Here is a 13,462-nt window from a genome sequence, read left to right as displayed (position 1 = left end):
AAAACATCCGTCCGCGCGTGCTATTCGCGGCGCGCGCGCATTCCACCCGCCCGCCATTTTTCCCCATCGAACAAAAATATAATGCGCGTCGCCAAAAATAAGCGCACGCGCACCTCGAACCGACGCTCTCGATGTTTTTTGCGTCGCTTCCGTCCCACGGTGCAAGGTTGCAACGATCAATGATAACGTGAGGTGAAAGGACTCTCCAGTAGTCCGAAATACTAATAGCTTATCCCAAATGGGTAGCGATTACACCAGACTTATTGTTTCGTCTCTTGCTACGTTTTCAATCCTATTTATATGAATTACTTTTCTTTTGACATCTTCTTTCATTTAATTTGATTGCTCGTTTATTTTTGCTTATAAAATCTATTACAAAAATATCAGAAATTAATTTTCATTTCACAATTATGTGATTAATTTCTGTGTATACTATCAAGTGCCGTCACAATATCTGGTGTAACATTAGCTCCGTGTAAAGCCGGACCCTCAACTAACCCCTCTTCGGTCGTGAGTCGACTGTATCCTACATGTATTCTATCTCTCGTTGTCAGAATCAAAACCCAAGAAAGAACCATATTGCTGAGCGGGCGAAACAGACATTAGAGAGTAGTTTCCTGATGCAAGTGAGTCGAAAATTATGATAATAATTGTGTACCAAATGTGTTTTGTGTCTCATCCAAAAACGACAAAATCCAAACATTTGTCGAAGACCATAAATTCATCATTAATCATTGGTCAGTCATACAAGCTTGTCTAAAATCGGACGCTTTAAAACATCAAATCATTTTACTAAAACAAATGGAAATTGAAATACGAGACAAATGTTTGGATGTGCTTTTAAACATAATGTTAATGAACAATAGAGAATATAAGCTAAGGTAAAAGAATGTGAAGTAGTTGGATGAGACACATAGGTTGTGTGTGATGGTGATATCGTTGTAACTAATGTTGATGGTATATGTGTTAATGATATTGTATGTGCGACACGTTTAGTCATAGCAATAGAATTAGCACTGATGTATTCGTAACAAAAATGCTATCATGGCGCAGATGTTATAATTCCACTGAAGAATATTTGGTGTCAATGCAATTGGAGCTCAAATACAATTCAAATATCCTTTATTCCATAAACTTTTAACTAGGATTTAAATTCTTCATATTATTTTTAATTTTCCACTGTTTTGGAAAAGCTTTTACTCGTGAGAAGAAACGGCAAGAAACTCACGGCTTTTTCTTTTTAATATTATAAATAACGCACATAATTTATAAAAAAAATCATTAATCATAATAGCTCCTACTGTATTGATACCAAAAACTAACCTCACTCATGATCTAACATTCCCGGATCCTGCCGGATTCCTTCCACTAACTGTTGCCACTAATGTTGCAGTTGAAGAAACAGCAGCAGCTGCAGCAGGAGATCCTGTTGCAGCACTTCCAGCAGCAGCGCCAGCAGCTGGCGCAGGAGCACGAGCAACAACTCATGCACCATTTGAAGGTAAATGTGAGTGAACAACACAATTTATTAAGGTTTAAAAGGCGAAGACTGTTTCATTACATATTAGTTTATCACTATAAACAATCAAACATTGAATTACTTCTTGTTCTTATCGTATGGTTAATGGTCGACCTAGTCTCAAAGTTATTCAAGCCGCCCGAAGGCCTTTGAAATTGCTTAAAGACTTAATTGACAACAACCGGAATCGACTTTTTAGGCGCCCTCCGAAGCACGGAGACGCTCAGTTCAAATGTCACTATGTGATCAACCATCTACGGAATGACCGCGCCAAAGCTTACTTAACCTAGAAATTGCTAACTGACCGGTGAGCACAACTGAATTAGTTTAAAAGTTCACAAGAGCTATAATCATAAGACAACCTCTCAATATAACATGTTAAGTACCTAGTTCTACGTTCAAAAGGTGTTCTACAAGGACCTGTTCTCGGCCCGCTACTATTCGATAGCGATATAAATATCATAATAACTTTAAACCTCAAATCCTGTATTTAATTGCTTATCTGTCATGTCTATTTATAAACTTATAATAAATTGGCTAAGAAACGTGACTATTAGGGTGTGCACACACTGTTCTAACACAAGCCAAACATACGATGTTATTTTGTTACACGTTTATTTCTTTATTATTCGATACCAACGCCATAGAATTGTACATAGAATCTTTCTTCCCATGAGTATCACATGTATGTTACACTACATTGAGTACATTCACATACATTAACAAGCAAAGCCCCCGCTGGGCCTGTCTGTTCGCGGTAAACTCAAAAACTACTAAACTTATTTTCAAGCGGTTTTTACCAATGGAGTAATTGATTAGGGAAGTTTTAATGTTTAATTCATTCGTTTTATGTAAATTAGCTACGATTTCAGACAGAACATTACCTGCCGGGTCTGCTAGTCCTACAATTGTATTATAAATGCGAAAAATTCGAAATTGATGTATTGAGCTAAACCAACTAAATGGTTTTTTTTAAGAATTATAACCTGGATTAACACATAGGATACTTTTCCCCGGGAAATTTTACGCAGACGAAGTCACAAACAGAAGCTAGTGTTACATAATAATAAGCAGGTATTTATCAGAACGTTAACACAACGTGTAAAGCCTTTAGGTATGTTAACAGATCACGTGATCAAACCGGTCTCAAAGTTCGTGATCCGCTGTGATTGCTTTATTCCGTAGCAAACGTGTTCAATGTGTTCATATACGTTGATTGAGTTCTGTTTAACGGGATGAGCTCACTTCGAGATGAGATGATGTATCTGATTGAGTATTTATAGTTTTGAAGCTTGTTTCATTGCGGATGTCTATTGTATTGTATGGTATACCTTTTATGTTTCTTGAGGAGAGCGGTTGTTTTGTTAAGTAATTTCTGATTTGTAGCTTCTTTAATGATAATGTAAAGTTGATTAAAGAATCTCTTACATTAGTCCAAGAAGAAGCGTTTAAGCCTGTATGTTTAGAAGATGTTATTATTTAATTTGGCCTGTGGTGTATGTAGACCAGTCTTACCGAGGGGTATCGTGTTATAACCCAGGTAGGCTGTGGTGTCCCGAAAGACAGTAGCTCCCTGTAAAATATTGGTTTTTAGCTACATCCGGCGAGACTGGAAGCCGTCTCCAACATAGTTGGAAAAAAGGCTTGACTGGTTGACATAGCAATAGTCTTCCATTAGGCAATAATTAGAAAATCGTTAAAATTAGTTAACTTGCAAATCTAAGCATAATGTAAGCTTTATTTGTCTCTATAGTGACAAAATTTACGTAATATATGCTATTATACGTGCTCTATAAATAGTAATGAATAGAATGAGTGCAAGTAATTACACGAGGCGAGTACATAGGTACTGTAGTAATTGTATTAGCCTCGTTGCGGCGGGTCAGTGGCCACACCCTTACGTGTGGGACAGTAGTTGGGAGTGCGCACCCGCACTGCTGTGTAGTGTCAGTATATGGATGTCGTTTGATATCTTGTGAGTACCTACATAAATATATTTTTTTTAAACACAATTTTAGTTAGATTTTTTTTCATAGTTATATGACAACGATGATCTTAAGTCTAAGAACTTAGAATAGAGCCTTTTATGCAACGTTTGCGCTAGCAAAAGCATATAAAATTTTGAATTTTTTGTCATAAGTGATACGGCTTATTTAGCGGACAGCTGCTACAATTAGAAGCTGTTTGGTACAGCTTCTAATTTTTTATCGACTTCAAAAAGTAGGAGGTTCTCAATTCGTCGGATTTTTTTAATATACGCAGAATTATTAGCTAGTTATATTTTCGATAAATCATCCATGCCAATACTAGACAAGACTATATTATTGTTTTATAAAGATGTGTATGTACTTTATTTAACTTATAGATAGGCAGAACAATGTGTGTCAAAAGTAGACCTAAGGTTAAGTGAAGTCGACCTCTGCGCGACCGATTTTGAGCTATTTTCGAGAATACGCATATCACTTGACACTTTGAAGTCTGTAGACAGGCTATAAGAATAGCTATTTATAGCCTGTCTGTGTATGAAGGTGACCTATTGGTTCAAATGTGGCAACTTGTTCATATTTTGATTAATAGAATAAGTGCGATATTTTTTTGGCTGACTCATATTTTGTGACCGTGACTTTGTGTATAATAGAGCTTTATCCCGCCTTTATTTTTTACTTTTTCTAGGGTTTTATTATGTTATGTCTTGGCAAAAGGTCAGGTGCGTAGAACTTTTATCTGACGGACCTGTGTGACAATATCCTTAGATGTGAGTGAGACAAGGAAAGTTTGTGAGGATCGTACCAAATAGCGTTTGGTGTCTTCCTACCCCTATGTGAAAAAGTCCTGATTTTATGTACGTATGTATCACAGGCGTATACTAGTTTAGGAAACATTTCTGTTAGTACATAGTCTCGACAAGGTTTGAATTTATTCTAAACTAGCTGACCCGCGCAACTTCGCTTGCGTAACCTAAGAGAATGGGTCAAAATTTTCCCCGTTTTTGTAACATTTTTCGTTGCTACTCCGCTCCTAATGACTGTAGCGTGATGTTATATAGCCTATAGCCTTCCTCGATAAATGGGCTATCTAACACTGAAAGAATTTTTCAAATCGGACCAGTAGTTCCTGAGATTAGCGCGTTCAAACAAACAAACAAACAAACAAACAAACAAACAAACAAACTCTTCAGCTTTATTATATTAGTATAGATTTTAAGCGATATGGCGCCACACTTTCTGTAAATTTCAACAATCTATATCACCCACTGTCAATCGAAGTTACTTTGCAACATATTAGTATATTTGCCAGATTTCTTCTCATGAATCATCCCAAAATAATTTAAATATGTGGCTCAATTTTCTTCCCGAATTCTTTAACAAGCACCGCATATTATTATTGCGTAGGTGCGATGCTGAGTCATGTCGAGTGTCCACGTAAACAATGTCATCTCAGCATGAATTAGTTGAACATGTCCAAATTCCTGCGTTACTCAGTTCGTACCAATGTTTGATCATCGTGTTGTAACATGTTAGTCATTGTGAAAGTATCCTAGATTGTCGTAAATAACATTGTTTTGTACTGAATCATTTCTGTTTTTGTTTTGATTGTAATCGCGATTGGTATTAGTATCGAGCTTCGAGAGATTCGAATCGCGACTCTTGTTTTAAAAATTGTTTTTTCTGTATGACAAGATGTATGGATTTGAATGAAGCAAGGGATGTTAGATGTCTGTAAGGATCTTGCCGAGTAGCGTTCTCTGCCTACCCTTATGGGGAACATGCCGTAATTTTATGTATGTCTGTATTTTGCATGCTAATACATACTGAGCCATCTGCGTGCGAATCAGCGCCGTTTTAATTAGGAGTCGAAGTGGTCGCCATGGCCGAATTCGGTCAATAGATCTCACTCACTCACATACTGAAATATTGTCCATGAAATCTTGCGATGTGACTACGTTTTTACCGTAAAGTTGATGACAGAAACCATTTTGAGCGCTACTTAAACTCAATTAACGTTTTAATTAACGGATTTAAATTACATCTAGACTCAAAACTGTAGAAATAGTTGTCTCGACCTAAATTTGAACCTTGTATACAGAAATATGACTCGGCAGCGGTTTTTCCAATGCATAAGGTAAATCTGTCACTAGGGTCAAAGTCGACCACGCCTTAGACAGCTACATTCTCTCAATTCTCAGGTGATCTCACCGGGCATCGTGAACATATACTCGGCTAAAGGAGTTATGATGAATTAAGACGTTTTAATAGCTTTTAATAGGAGAGTGGGCGTGTGATTAATGGTATTAACGACTTTAGGTAGTAGTTTTAGAGTCTATTTAGTTTTTATACATACATAAAATCACGCCTTCTTCACATAGGAGTAGACAGGGACCAGAGAACGCCACTTAGTGTGGTTCGTACACGCCTGCTTTGCGTCATTCTCATCCATACATCTTGTCATACAGTTACGTGTATTACACACCTGAGCTTTTTGACATATTCGTAAGATAGATATTGTTTTTTAAATCTGAAAGATTATATGCAAGACTTTACCTTAAATTTTGAAAATTCGGTATAGTGTTTAAGGCCGTAGATATCTGCGTATTTCGATCAAAATGTGTAGTCGTTTTAAGAAATGTCTATAAGTACCTACTGAGTGTCAATGTGCACAATATCAAGCTAACCATTTTCATATATTTTCGTATTATTTATGAATGAATGAATGTTAACGATAAAATTTGTGTAATCAATGCTACCGTGTGTAATCTTAGATGAACGAATTAATAACACGTTGTTCCTATCTAGGATCTGGGATCGGTCATATTGTTATCTTCATCGCATACATTATCGAATAATATTGAATGATGCTTAACGTTCTTAGAATTGATACAACAGTTTTTTAAATTTTTCTAAAAACAATTTTTTCTAATACGACAATTGCCGCGCTAAGAATTGCTCTTGTGTCGCGGAGACTTTTACAAACATACAAACAACGGACTACAGTACAATCAAACACGATACTATTTGTGGATCCCACAAAAATGATTCCTTGTGGTAATCGAACCCTCGATATCCCGGCACAGTGGTAGTAACGTAACCTTAACTATATGGCAAAATACAATGCTCATGAGAGATTACAATTCCCTGTATATTAGTATATAGGTATAATCAAATGAGAATGAGATGTGTGATTATAATATAACCTTATCATAAATTTATCCTTTTTGTAATGTGAGTACTAACATTACAGTTATGGGAGCAGCAGAAGGCGATGGAGGAGGCGGCGCGGCGGGAGGCGCGGGAGGCGAGAGAAGCCCTCGAAGCCCGTGAAGCCCGCGAGCGGCACGAGCGCGACCGCGTCGAGCTGCTGCGCAAGAAGGACAAGCACGAACACAGCGCGAACGCCTCCACGGAGGTCAAACAGAAACTGCAGCAGTTCTTGAAGAAGAAACAGGCCAGCGCTAATGGAACTGTCCCTGGATCTTCATATAGAAATTGGTGAGTCATCTCTTATCTTATCTTAAGTGGGGGTGCCAGTGCCAGCTAATAGCCAGCTGCCACTTCGACCACTATTGATCCTTTGTCATCATCTCCTTTGCAACTCCAGACGTTGGGGTAACTTCTGAGTTTTGTTATTCTCCTCATCGGTATTAGCCTATAATCGTCTGGTTTGGGGTATCCACATCTAAGAAGATCCATTCTTTTTCTTTCTAAAGGGCCACATTCGCACAGTATATGCTTCATGGTTTCTGAAAATCATCTTTTCTCAAGAGTGATGCTTGTAAAATATTTATTGCTCTAATATGTTTTGTTCCTTTGTTAGGTAAATAAATTACATTATTTTATTTGCTATCGTCTAACAAACATATTACGTGAGAATTTCCCAGAAGGATTACACAGTAGTGCGTATAGTAAATATCGTAATCAGTCAGAATACAAGCTTCGTTTTCGTGTTATTATATTGTTACTATATCGTATTTGTTGCTAAGGTAACACAAACTTAGTTAGAAAAATGTCCGATCTCGTAGCAACGTATATTATCATGGGTACATACTAATGTTATACATTGATGGACTTCCGTTAATTTCTCTTATACGAATCTTGCGGCTTCAGCAGCCAGTCTCTAATCAGTGGCAATTACTTTCTCTGTATTAGGTTCTTGACTTTCCATACTTATCTCCAAAATTCTCCTGGAATTTTCGCATGGATTTAGGTGTCTCCCTTAGACATTAATTTCTATCGCTCAATAGTTATCTACAGACGCACCAATTTATGTATTTTTCTTCTCTACCTCTTCTTTGCATGCCACAAGTTTACTAACATAAATGTATTTGTTCCAGGGGTATAATCAAGTCATCATCGGGCGAGTCGATCACGTCCACAGGCGCGACGGCGACACACCCCTACAGGCTGGCGGCGCCACTGCCGCTGGCGCTCAACGCCGCGCCGCCACAGCCCTCGCCCGCTGACTTCCCTCTGAGGAAGACAGGTATGACGTCATCACATACGTGTACTTACAATACTTGCATCCGTGTTACTTGTTGTGTGATTTGATGTTTTACAAACCGACATTTTGCTCGTCATTTAACTTGATACATTTGATGTTTCGATAAGGTTTTGATTGTTGAAACGTCTATTTGTTTTGACACGAGGATCAAAAAGTCGGTTCTAAATGAATGATTTTTCTTTTTGTGAAGTTAATTCTGATGTGATATTGTTAATGAGAAATGACTAAGACGTATAAAAGTTGAAGGTCTGTTTTGACTGGACTCTACATTAGTATAAATATTGAGCTAATTTTACAAGTGAAATTCTAACTCTTATAAATCAGTAATTAGTTAAAAAAAATAATGCTTTTAACTTGACAATTTTGATAGTCAAATGACCAAAACTAACGTTAACTGTCCAATATTTAGTGAAACGATTGCGTTAACCGTATGCGCGCGTGTTAGTGTGTTGTAATGTACTGTATTGTATGGTGAGTAAGCATGCGCGTGCACTAACCCGCAGCGTCCGAGCCCAATATGCTGAAGGTGCGGCTGAAGGCGCGCGTCATCGAGCGCCGCGCCTCGCCGCTCGCGCGCAGGCCGCTCAAACGTGTCAAGCACCGCAGTGAGTACACACCTTTGTAATGAAACTACGCTCAACGCTGTGATCCCACCTATGTCTCCTAAACAGGCACTTTCAAGTGGCGTAGCTGCTACAAATGATTTATCACATGGTCCCTAAATGTATTAAATTTTCTTTATTAATAATTTGAAGTTGTCAAATGATGGTTAACTTAAAAAGCAGTGATGTCATACAGTAGAAGACGGTGAACTTACGATTTTCTTTGTGTTATATAGATTGCGAAGGTGGATCTCCGCGCGGGTCCCCGCCCGGCGCGGGCGGGTCCAGCACGGGCGTGGGGGCCACGGCGCCCATCCGCGAGGAGGAGGAGGGCTGCTCGCGCGCCGCCGAGCTGCTGTTCTCGTCGCCGTCCATGCCCAACATCAGCCTGGGCCGGCCGCACGCGGGCCCGCCGCGCCACCACCCCGCGCCCGCGCCGCCCCCGCACCCGCCGCACACCCCGCACGCGCCGCACACCCCGCACACGCCCCACACGCATACGCCGGTATGGGGCTGCAACATCTCTGTAATTCCGACTTTTGATTTTATTTTATCATCCGCCTCATGGGATCGGTGTTCACCTTCATCGTTTGCTTTTTTGTTGTTATTCGCTAAGTTCACGTGTCAAATATTATTCCAGCTATTCATATTCAAATATTCTGGCTAATATTTGACATTGAATCTTCATCGCCATTCTTCATCACCTCAGAAACTCATTTTCTCATAAATGATATTGTTCACCTGTGACCGTGTGACTGACGCCCGCCCCCCCGCAGGTAGGCGCCCCGCTGCCCCTGGGCGTGGGCGTGCCCCTGGCGGCAGTATCAGAGGCGGGCGCGGGCGGCGCGTGGGCCCCGCGCGGCGCCAAGCGGCCGCTGGGCCGCACGCACTCGGCGCCGCTGCCGCTGGGCGACCCCGCGCTGCAGCCGCCCAACGCGCACCACTACCTGCGCGACCAGATACGGAAAACGGTACGACTACACACCATCCTCGATGTATGAACTCACTTCTATTATTTTATTTTTCCCCGTTATATTTTGTACAGTTCTCTGTTTTGTTTGCTAAGATTTACATTTTAAAAATCGTTTACTAATAATCTTCTCGATGAAAGTTTCTCGAATACACATTTCGCTCGAGCTCATGAAGAGACCGCTTGCAGGTCCTGACGCGAGCCCACGACGCGGCTGCGGCGCAGCTCCGCGAGGAGGAGGGCGAGGTCATCGACCTGACGGCGCGGCGGCCGCAGCCCAGCGCCAGCGACCCCGCCGTGCCCCCCACGCTGGCCGCGGGGCTGGCGGCGCCCGTGCCCCCCGGCACCGCCACGGCGGCCCTGGTGGGGACCGCGTGCGAGCCCGCCCCGCTGGCCCGCGCCCTGTCCTCCCCGCTCGTCGGAGCACGCGCTCCACCCACCGGGCTCGCGTACGACCCGCTCATGCTCAAGCACGGGTATGTATTCTTAATAAGACCGATGTTTTATAATGTGTACTTTGTTTTTCAACACCTTCTCGTAAGGTAGAACAAATTTCTCTGAAATGAACTCTGAAAATATTTTCTAAAGTTTCTTATCTTTTATACTCTTGCAAGCGTATTTAATGTAATGAGTTTATTTTTGGTGGTAGTTGTGCGTGTGGAGCGCACGCGCCCACGCACCCGGAGCACGGCGGGCGCCTGCAGTCGGTGTGGGCGCGCCTGTGCGAGACGGGGCTGGCGGCGCGCGCCGAGCGCACGCGGCCCAGGAAGGCCACGTTCGAGGAGCTGCAGGTGGGTAGTAGATACGACACGAGCCCGCGTGGGTGACGGTGGCACAGTACTAACGCGCGTGTCCGCAGTCGGTGCACTCGGAGTCGCACGTGGCCGTGTTCGGCGGGCGGCGCGAGGCGGGCGCGGCGGGCGGGGTCCGGCAGCTGGTGCGCCTGGCGTGCGGCGGGCTGGGCGTGGACTCGGACACGGCCTGGAGCGAGCCGCACACGGCGCCCGCCGCGCGCATGGCGGCCGGCGCCGTGCTGGACCTGGCCGTGCGCACGGCGCGCGGGGACCTGCGCAACGGGTAACTGAACATTACTGCTACTTAGCTTATATTCTGACCTTTGTGTTACACACTACTATACTAGCTTTGCTATACTCCCCACCTGAACGAATCTTCAAAAGCAATGTGCCTATTTTCTATTAAATTTACCTTTTTGTTACATACCATTAAAATGAAGCCCAAAGCATTATAACAAGTCCCATCAATGATCACGTATTATATAAATCTAACTTGAAACCTGCAATTTTAATGTGATATTTGTATGGTGTAGTTTCGCGGTGGTCCGTCCCCCTGGTCACCACGCAGAGCCCAACCAGGCGATGGGGTTCTGCTTCTTCAACTCAGTGGCGGTGGCGGCGCGCATCCTCAACACGCGCCACCGGCTGCAGAGGATACTCATCGTCGATTGGGTATGTACTATACGTTTAACATTCTTTATTGTAATACTTACCTGTAAAATATTTTGAAATATAATTCTGCAAAAAATATTGTGATACTAAAAAAAGTAATATTCTTTTGTATATAAATATTTCTTTCTGACTTCGAATTACAACAAATAGTGATGGAGTAGCCAAAGGAAAAAGAAATATTGAAAAAAACTCAGGTTATTGTTATTAATTGTCTTATTCGTATTGCAGGACGTGCACCACGGCAACGGCACGCAGCAGATCTTCTACTCGGAGTCGCAGGTGCTGTACATGAGCATCCACCGGCACGACGACGGCAACTTCTTCCCCGGCACCGGGGCCGCCACCGAGGCGGGTGCGGGCGCGGGGCTGGGCTACACCGTCAACGTGGCCTGGAGCTCGGCCTCCGCCCCGCCGCTGGCCGACGCCGAGTACCTCGCCGCCTTCCGCTCCGTCATCATGCCCATCGCTAAGGTAACAACACACACTTTTTAATGCTGGATTCTTTTAGAGCATGAAGCTCATAATTGTTTCGAGTATTCTAACGGTGTGATGTCGCGCGGTGCAGGAGTACGACCCCGAGATAGTGCTGGTGTCGTGCGGGTTCGACGCGGCGGCGGGTCACCCGGCCCCGCTGGGCGGCTACAACGTGTCGGCCGCGTGCTTCGCGCACATGACCCGCGAGCTGCAGGCGCTGGCCGGCGGCCGCCTGGTGCTGGCGCTGGAGGGCGGCTACGACCTGCCCGCCGTCTGCGACTGTGCGCAGGAGTGCGTGCGCGCGCTGCTGGGCGAGCGCACCGCGCCGCCCGCCTACAGCGAGCTGGCCCGCCCGCCCCTGCCGCAGGCGCAGGACGCGCTGCGGACCACCATCGCCGTGCACCAGCACCACTGGCCCACCGTGAGTATCCTGCGTGCGTGCTGTATCGTACTGATATATCGACTGTGACTCGTGTCTGACCGCCCCTCTCTCTCCCGCAGCTGAAGCGCTTCAGCGACTCGGTGGGGCTGTCGGCGCTGGAGGCGGGCACGGGCGTGGCGGCGGCGCGGCTGGGCCGCCTGCAGACGGAGCGGGACGCGGCCGACACGGCGGCGGCCATGGCCACGCTGTCCATGCACCAGGCGCCGGGCGCGGCGGGGGCGGCGGGGCCGGCGCCGGAGCCCCGCTCGGCGGAGGGCTCGCGCTCGGCGTCGGAGGAGCCCATGGAGCAGGACGAGGGCAAGTGAGCCCGGGCCGCGGCCCACACTTCGACATTCCCCCGCCGCCGCGGGCCCCGCAGCCTCCGGCCGCGAGCGACGCCAATCATTTGAAAGCTTTAAACGGTGTACTCGGAGGTGATGTGTACAAATATTGATATATAATTGTTGTGTAGTGTCGTCGCGAACAATCTCGTAGAAGTAGCAGCTCGACTGTCCCCCCGCCCCCGCCCCCTCGTCCCTCTCGCCCCCGACCTGATACTTTCTACTATACCAAAGATTGTTTACAATTCTGATGTTACAAAAAGTATTTATTCAATGTGTATATAATGGAAATTGTGCAAATGTATTGTTGTAAACTAAAATAAATGTTCGATGGTGAATATAAAATGTTAGTAACGTGTATTGTACACGACGCTCTTTGTCGAGTGATCACTTAACTTGTTGTTTGTACCGCGCCCGGAGCTCGTCCGGCGCTCGTCCGGCGCTCGTCCGGAGCTCGTCCGGTGTTTATATATATAGTGTTGTCCGTTGTTCACTTGGTGTACTTGTATCGAGTGAAACTCATGTTTATACAGATACATATGATAACTGTTACAACGTAACGTTTTTGTAACGTGTGATAACTGAATATGAAACGAATTAGAATTTTTGAAGAGATGTCTATGACTTTGTATATAAGCTGACATGTTGTAACACTTCACTGCGTCACGTTCGGCGCCTACCTACATACATACAAACATACATACATACTTGTAATACGTATAATACGTACGTTGTGTCTACGAGTCGACCGACTCAGATATTATTTGTTTATATGAGAATCTTATATTTAACTAGCAGAATATGACTTGGACTTTCTGTTGAGTGTAGCCGACGACTTGTCTGGGCGCGTCCGGCGCGGGTTCGATGCCCGGCCGCGCCTCTATAATATAAATATTTTTGTATGACGGCTGTCTGTGTGTATACAACGTACCTATGGGATGGGATCCTTGTACGATAAACAGAGTTAAACAAATGTTGTGTCTTTGAGAATTTTATTGTTAAATTGGAATAAAGATGAAATGATTATTTAATAAATGTATATATATTATATATATATTTGGAAATATAAACGAATTTTTATTTCGATTCTTTTCGAGTTATTTATTCCTAAAACCTTTCTCGATGGCAACACCTAAAGCTGCTAAAACATTAAAGATCAGTGTCAGTTTAAAAA

At 43.8% G+C, this 13,462-nt stretch overlaps 1 protein-coding gene across 17 annotated transcripts in view; it reads left to right on the top strand.

Annotated features, from left to right (window-relative positions):
- HDAC4 (histone deacetylase 4) overlaps positions 1 to 13,377 on the top strand; it is a 104,575-nt gene extending 91,198 nt beyond the window's left edge. For 5 of the 17 annotated variants that reach the window (XM_076122299.1, XM_076122301.1, XM_076122303.1 and 2 more), the window contains 14 exons: positions 555 to 626; positions 1,394 to 1,507; positions 6,758 to 7,005; positions 7,848 to 7,996; positions 8,518 to 8,619; positions 8,853 to 9,142; positions 9,393 to 9,611; positions 9,776 to 10,062; positions 10,236 to 10,377; positions 10,446 to 10,663; positions 10,914 to 11,052; positions 11,281 to 11,523; positions 11,618 to 11,947; positions 12,028 to 13,377. In XM_076122299.1, the coding sequence (XP_075978414.1) occupies positions 555 to 626; positions 1,394 to 1,507; positions 6,758 to 7,005; positions 7,848 to 7,996; positions 8,518 to 8,619; positions 8,853 to 9,142; positions 9,393 to 9,611; positions 9,776 to 10,062; positions 10,236 to 10,377; positions 10,446 to 10,663; positions 10,914 to 11,052; positions 11,281 to 11,523; positions 11,618 to 11,947; positions 12,028 to 12,273 (2,799 nt within the window). In that variant the 3' untranslated portion in view covers positions 12,274 to 13,377. The remainder of the gene's footprint in view (positions 1 to 554; positions 627 to 1,393; positions 1,508 to 6,757; positions 7,006 to 7,847; positions 7,997 to 8,517; positions 8,620 to 8,852; positions 9,143 to 9,392; positions 9,612 to 9,775; positions 10,063 to 10,235; positions 10,378 to 10,445; positions 10,664 to 10,913; positions 11,053 to 11,280; positions 11,524 to 11,617; positions 11,948 to 12,027) is intronic. The other 12 variants (XM_076122309.1, XM_076122311.1, XM_076122312.1 and 9 more) reach the window with 10 other exon arrangements.
- Positions 13,378 to 13,462: the final 85 nt, after the last annotated feature.

This window comes from Anticarsia gemmatalis, chromosome 13 (assembly GCF_050436995.1).
Source record: "Anticarsia gemmatalis isolate Benzon Research Colony breed Stoneville strain chromosome 13, ilAntGemm2 primary, whole genome shotgun sequence".
Lineage (NCBI taxonomy): Eukaryota > Metazoa > Arthropoda > Insecta > Lepidoptera > Erebidae > Anticarsia > Anticarsia gemmatalis.
Note: the sequence above shows the minus strand (reverse complement) of the source record. Positions and strands in the feature narration are given on the sequence as shown.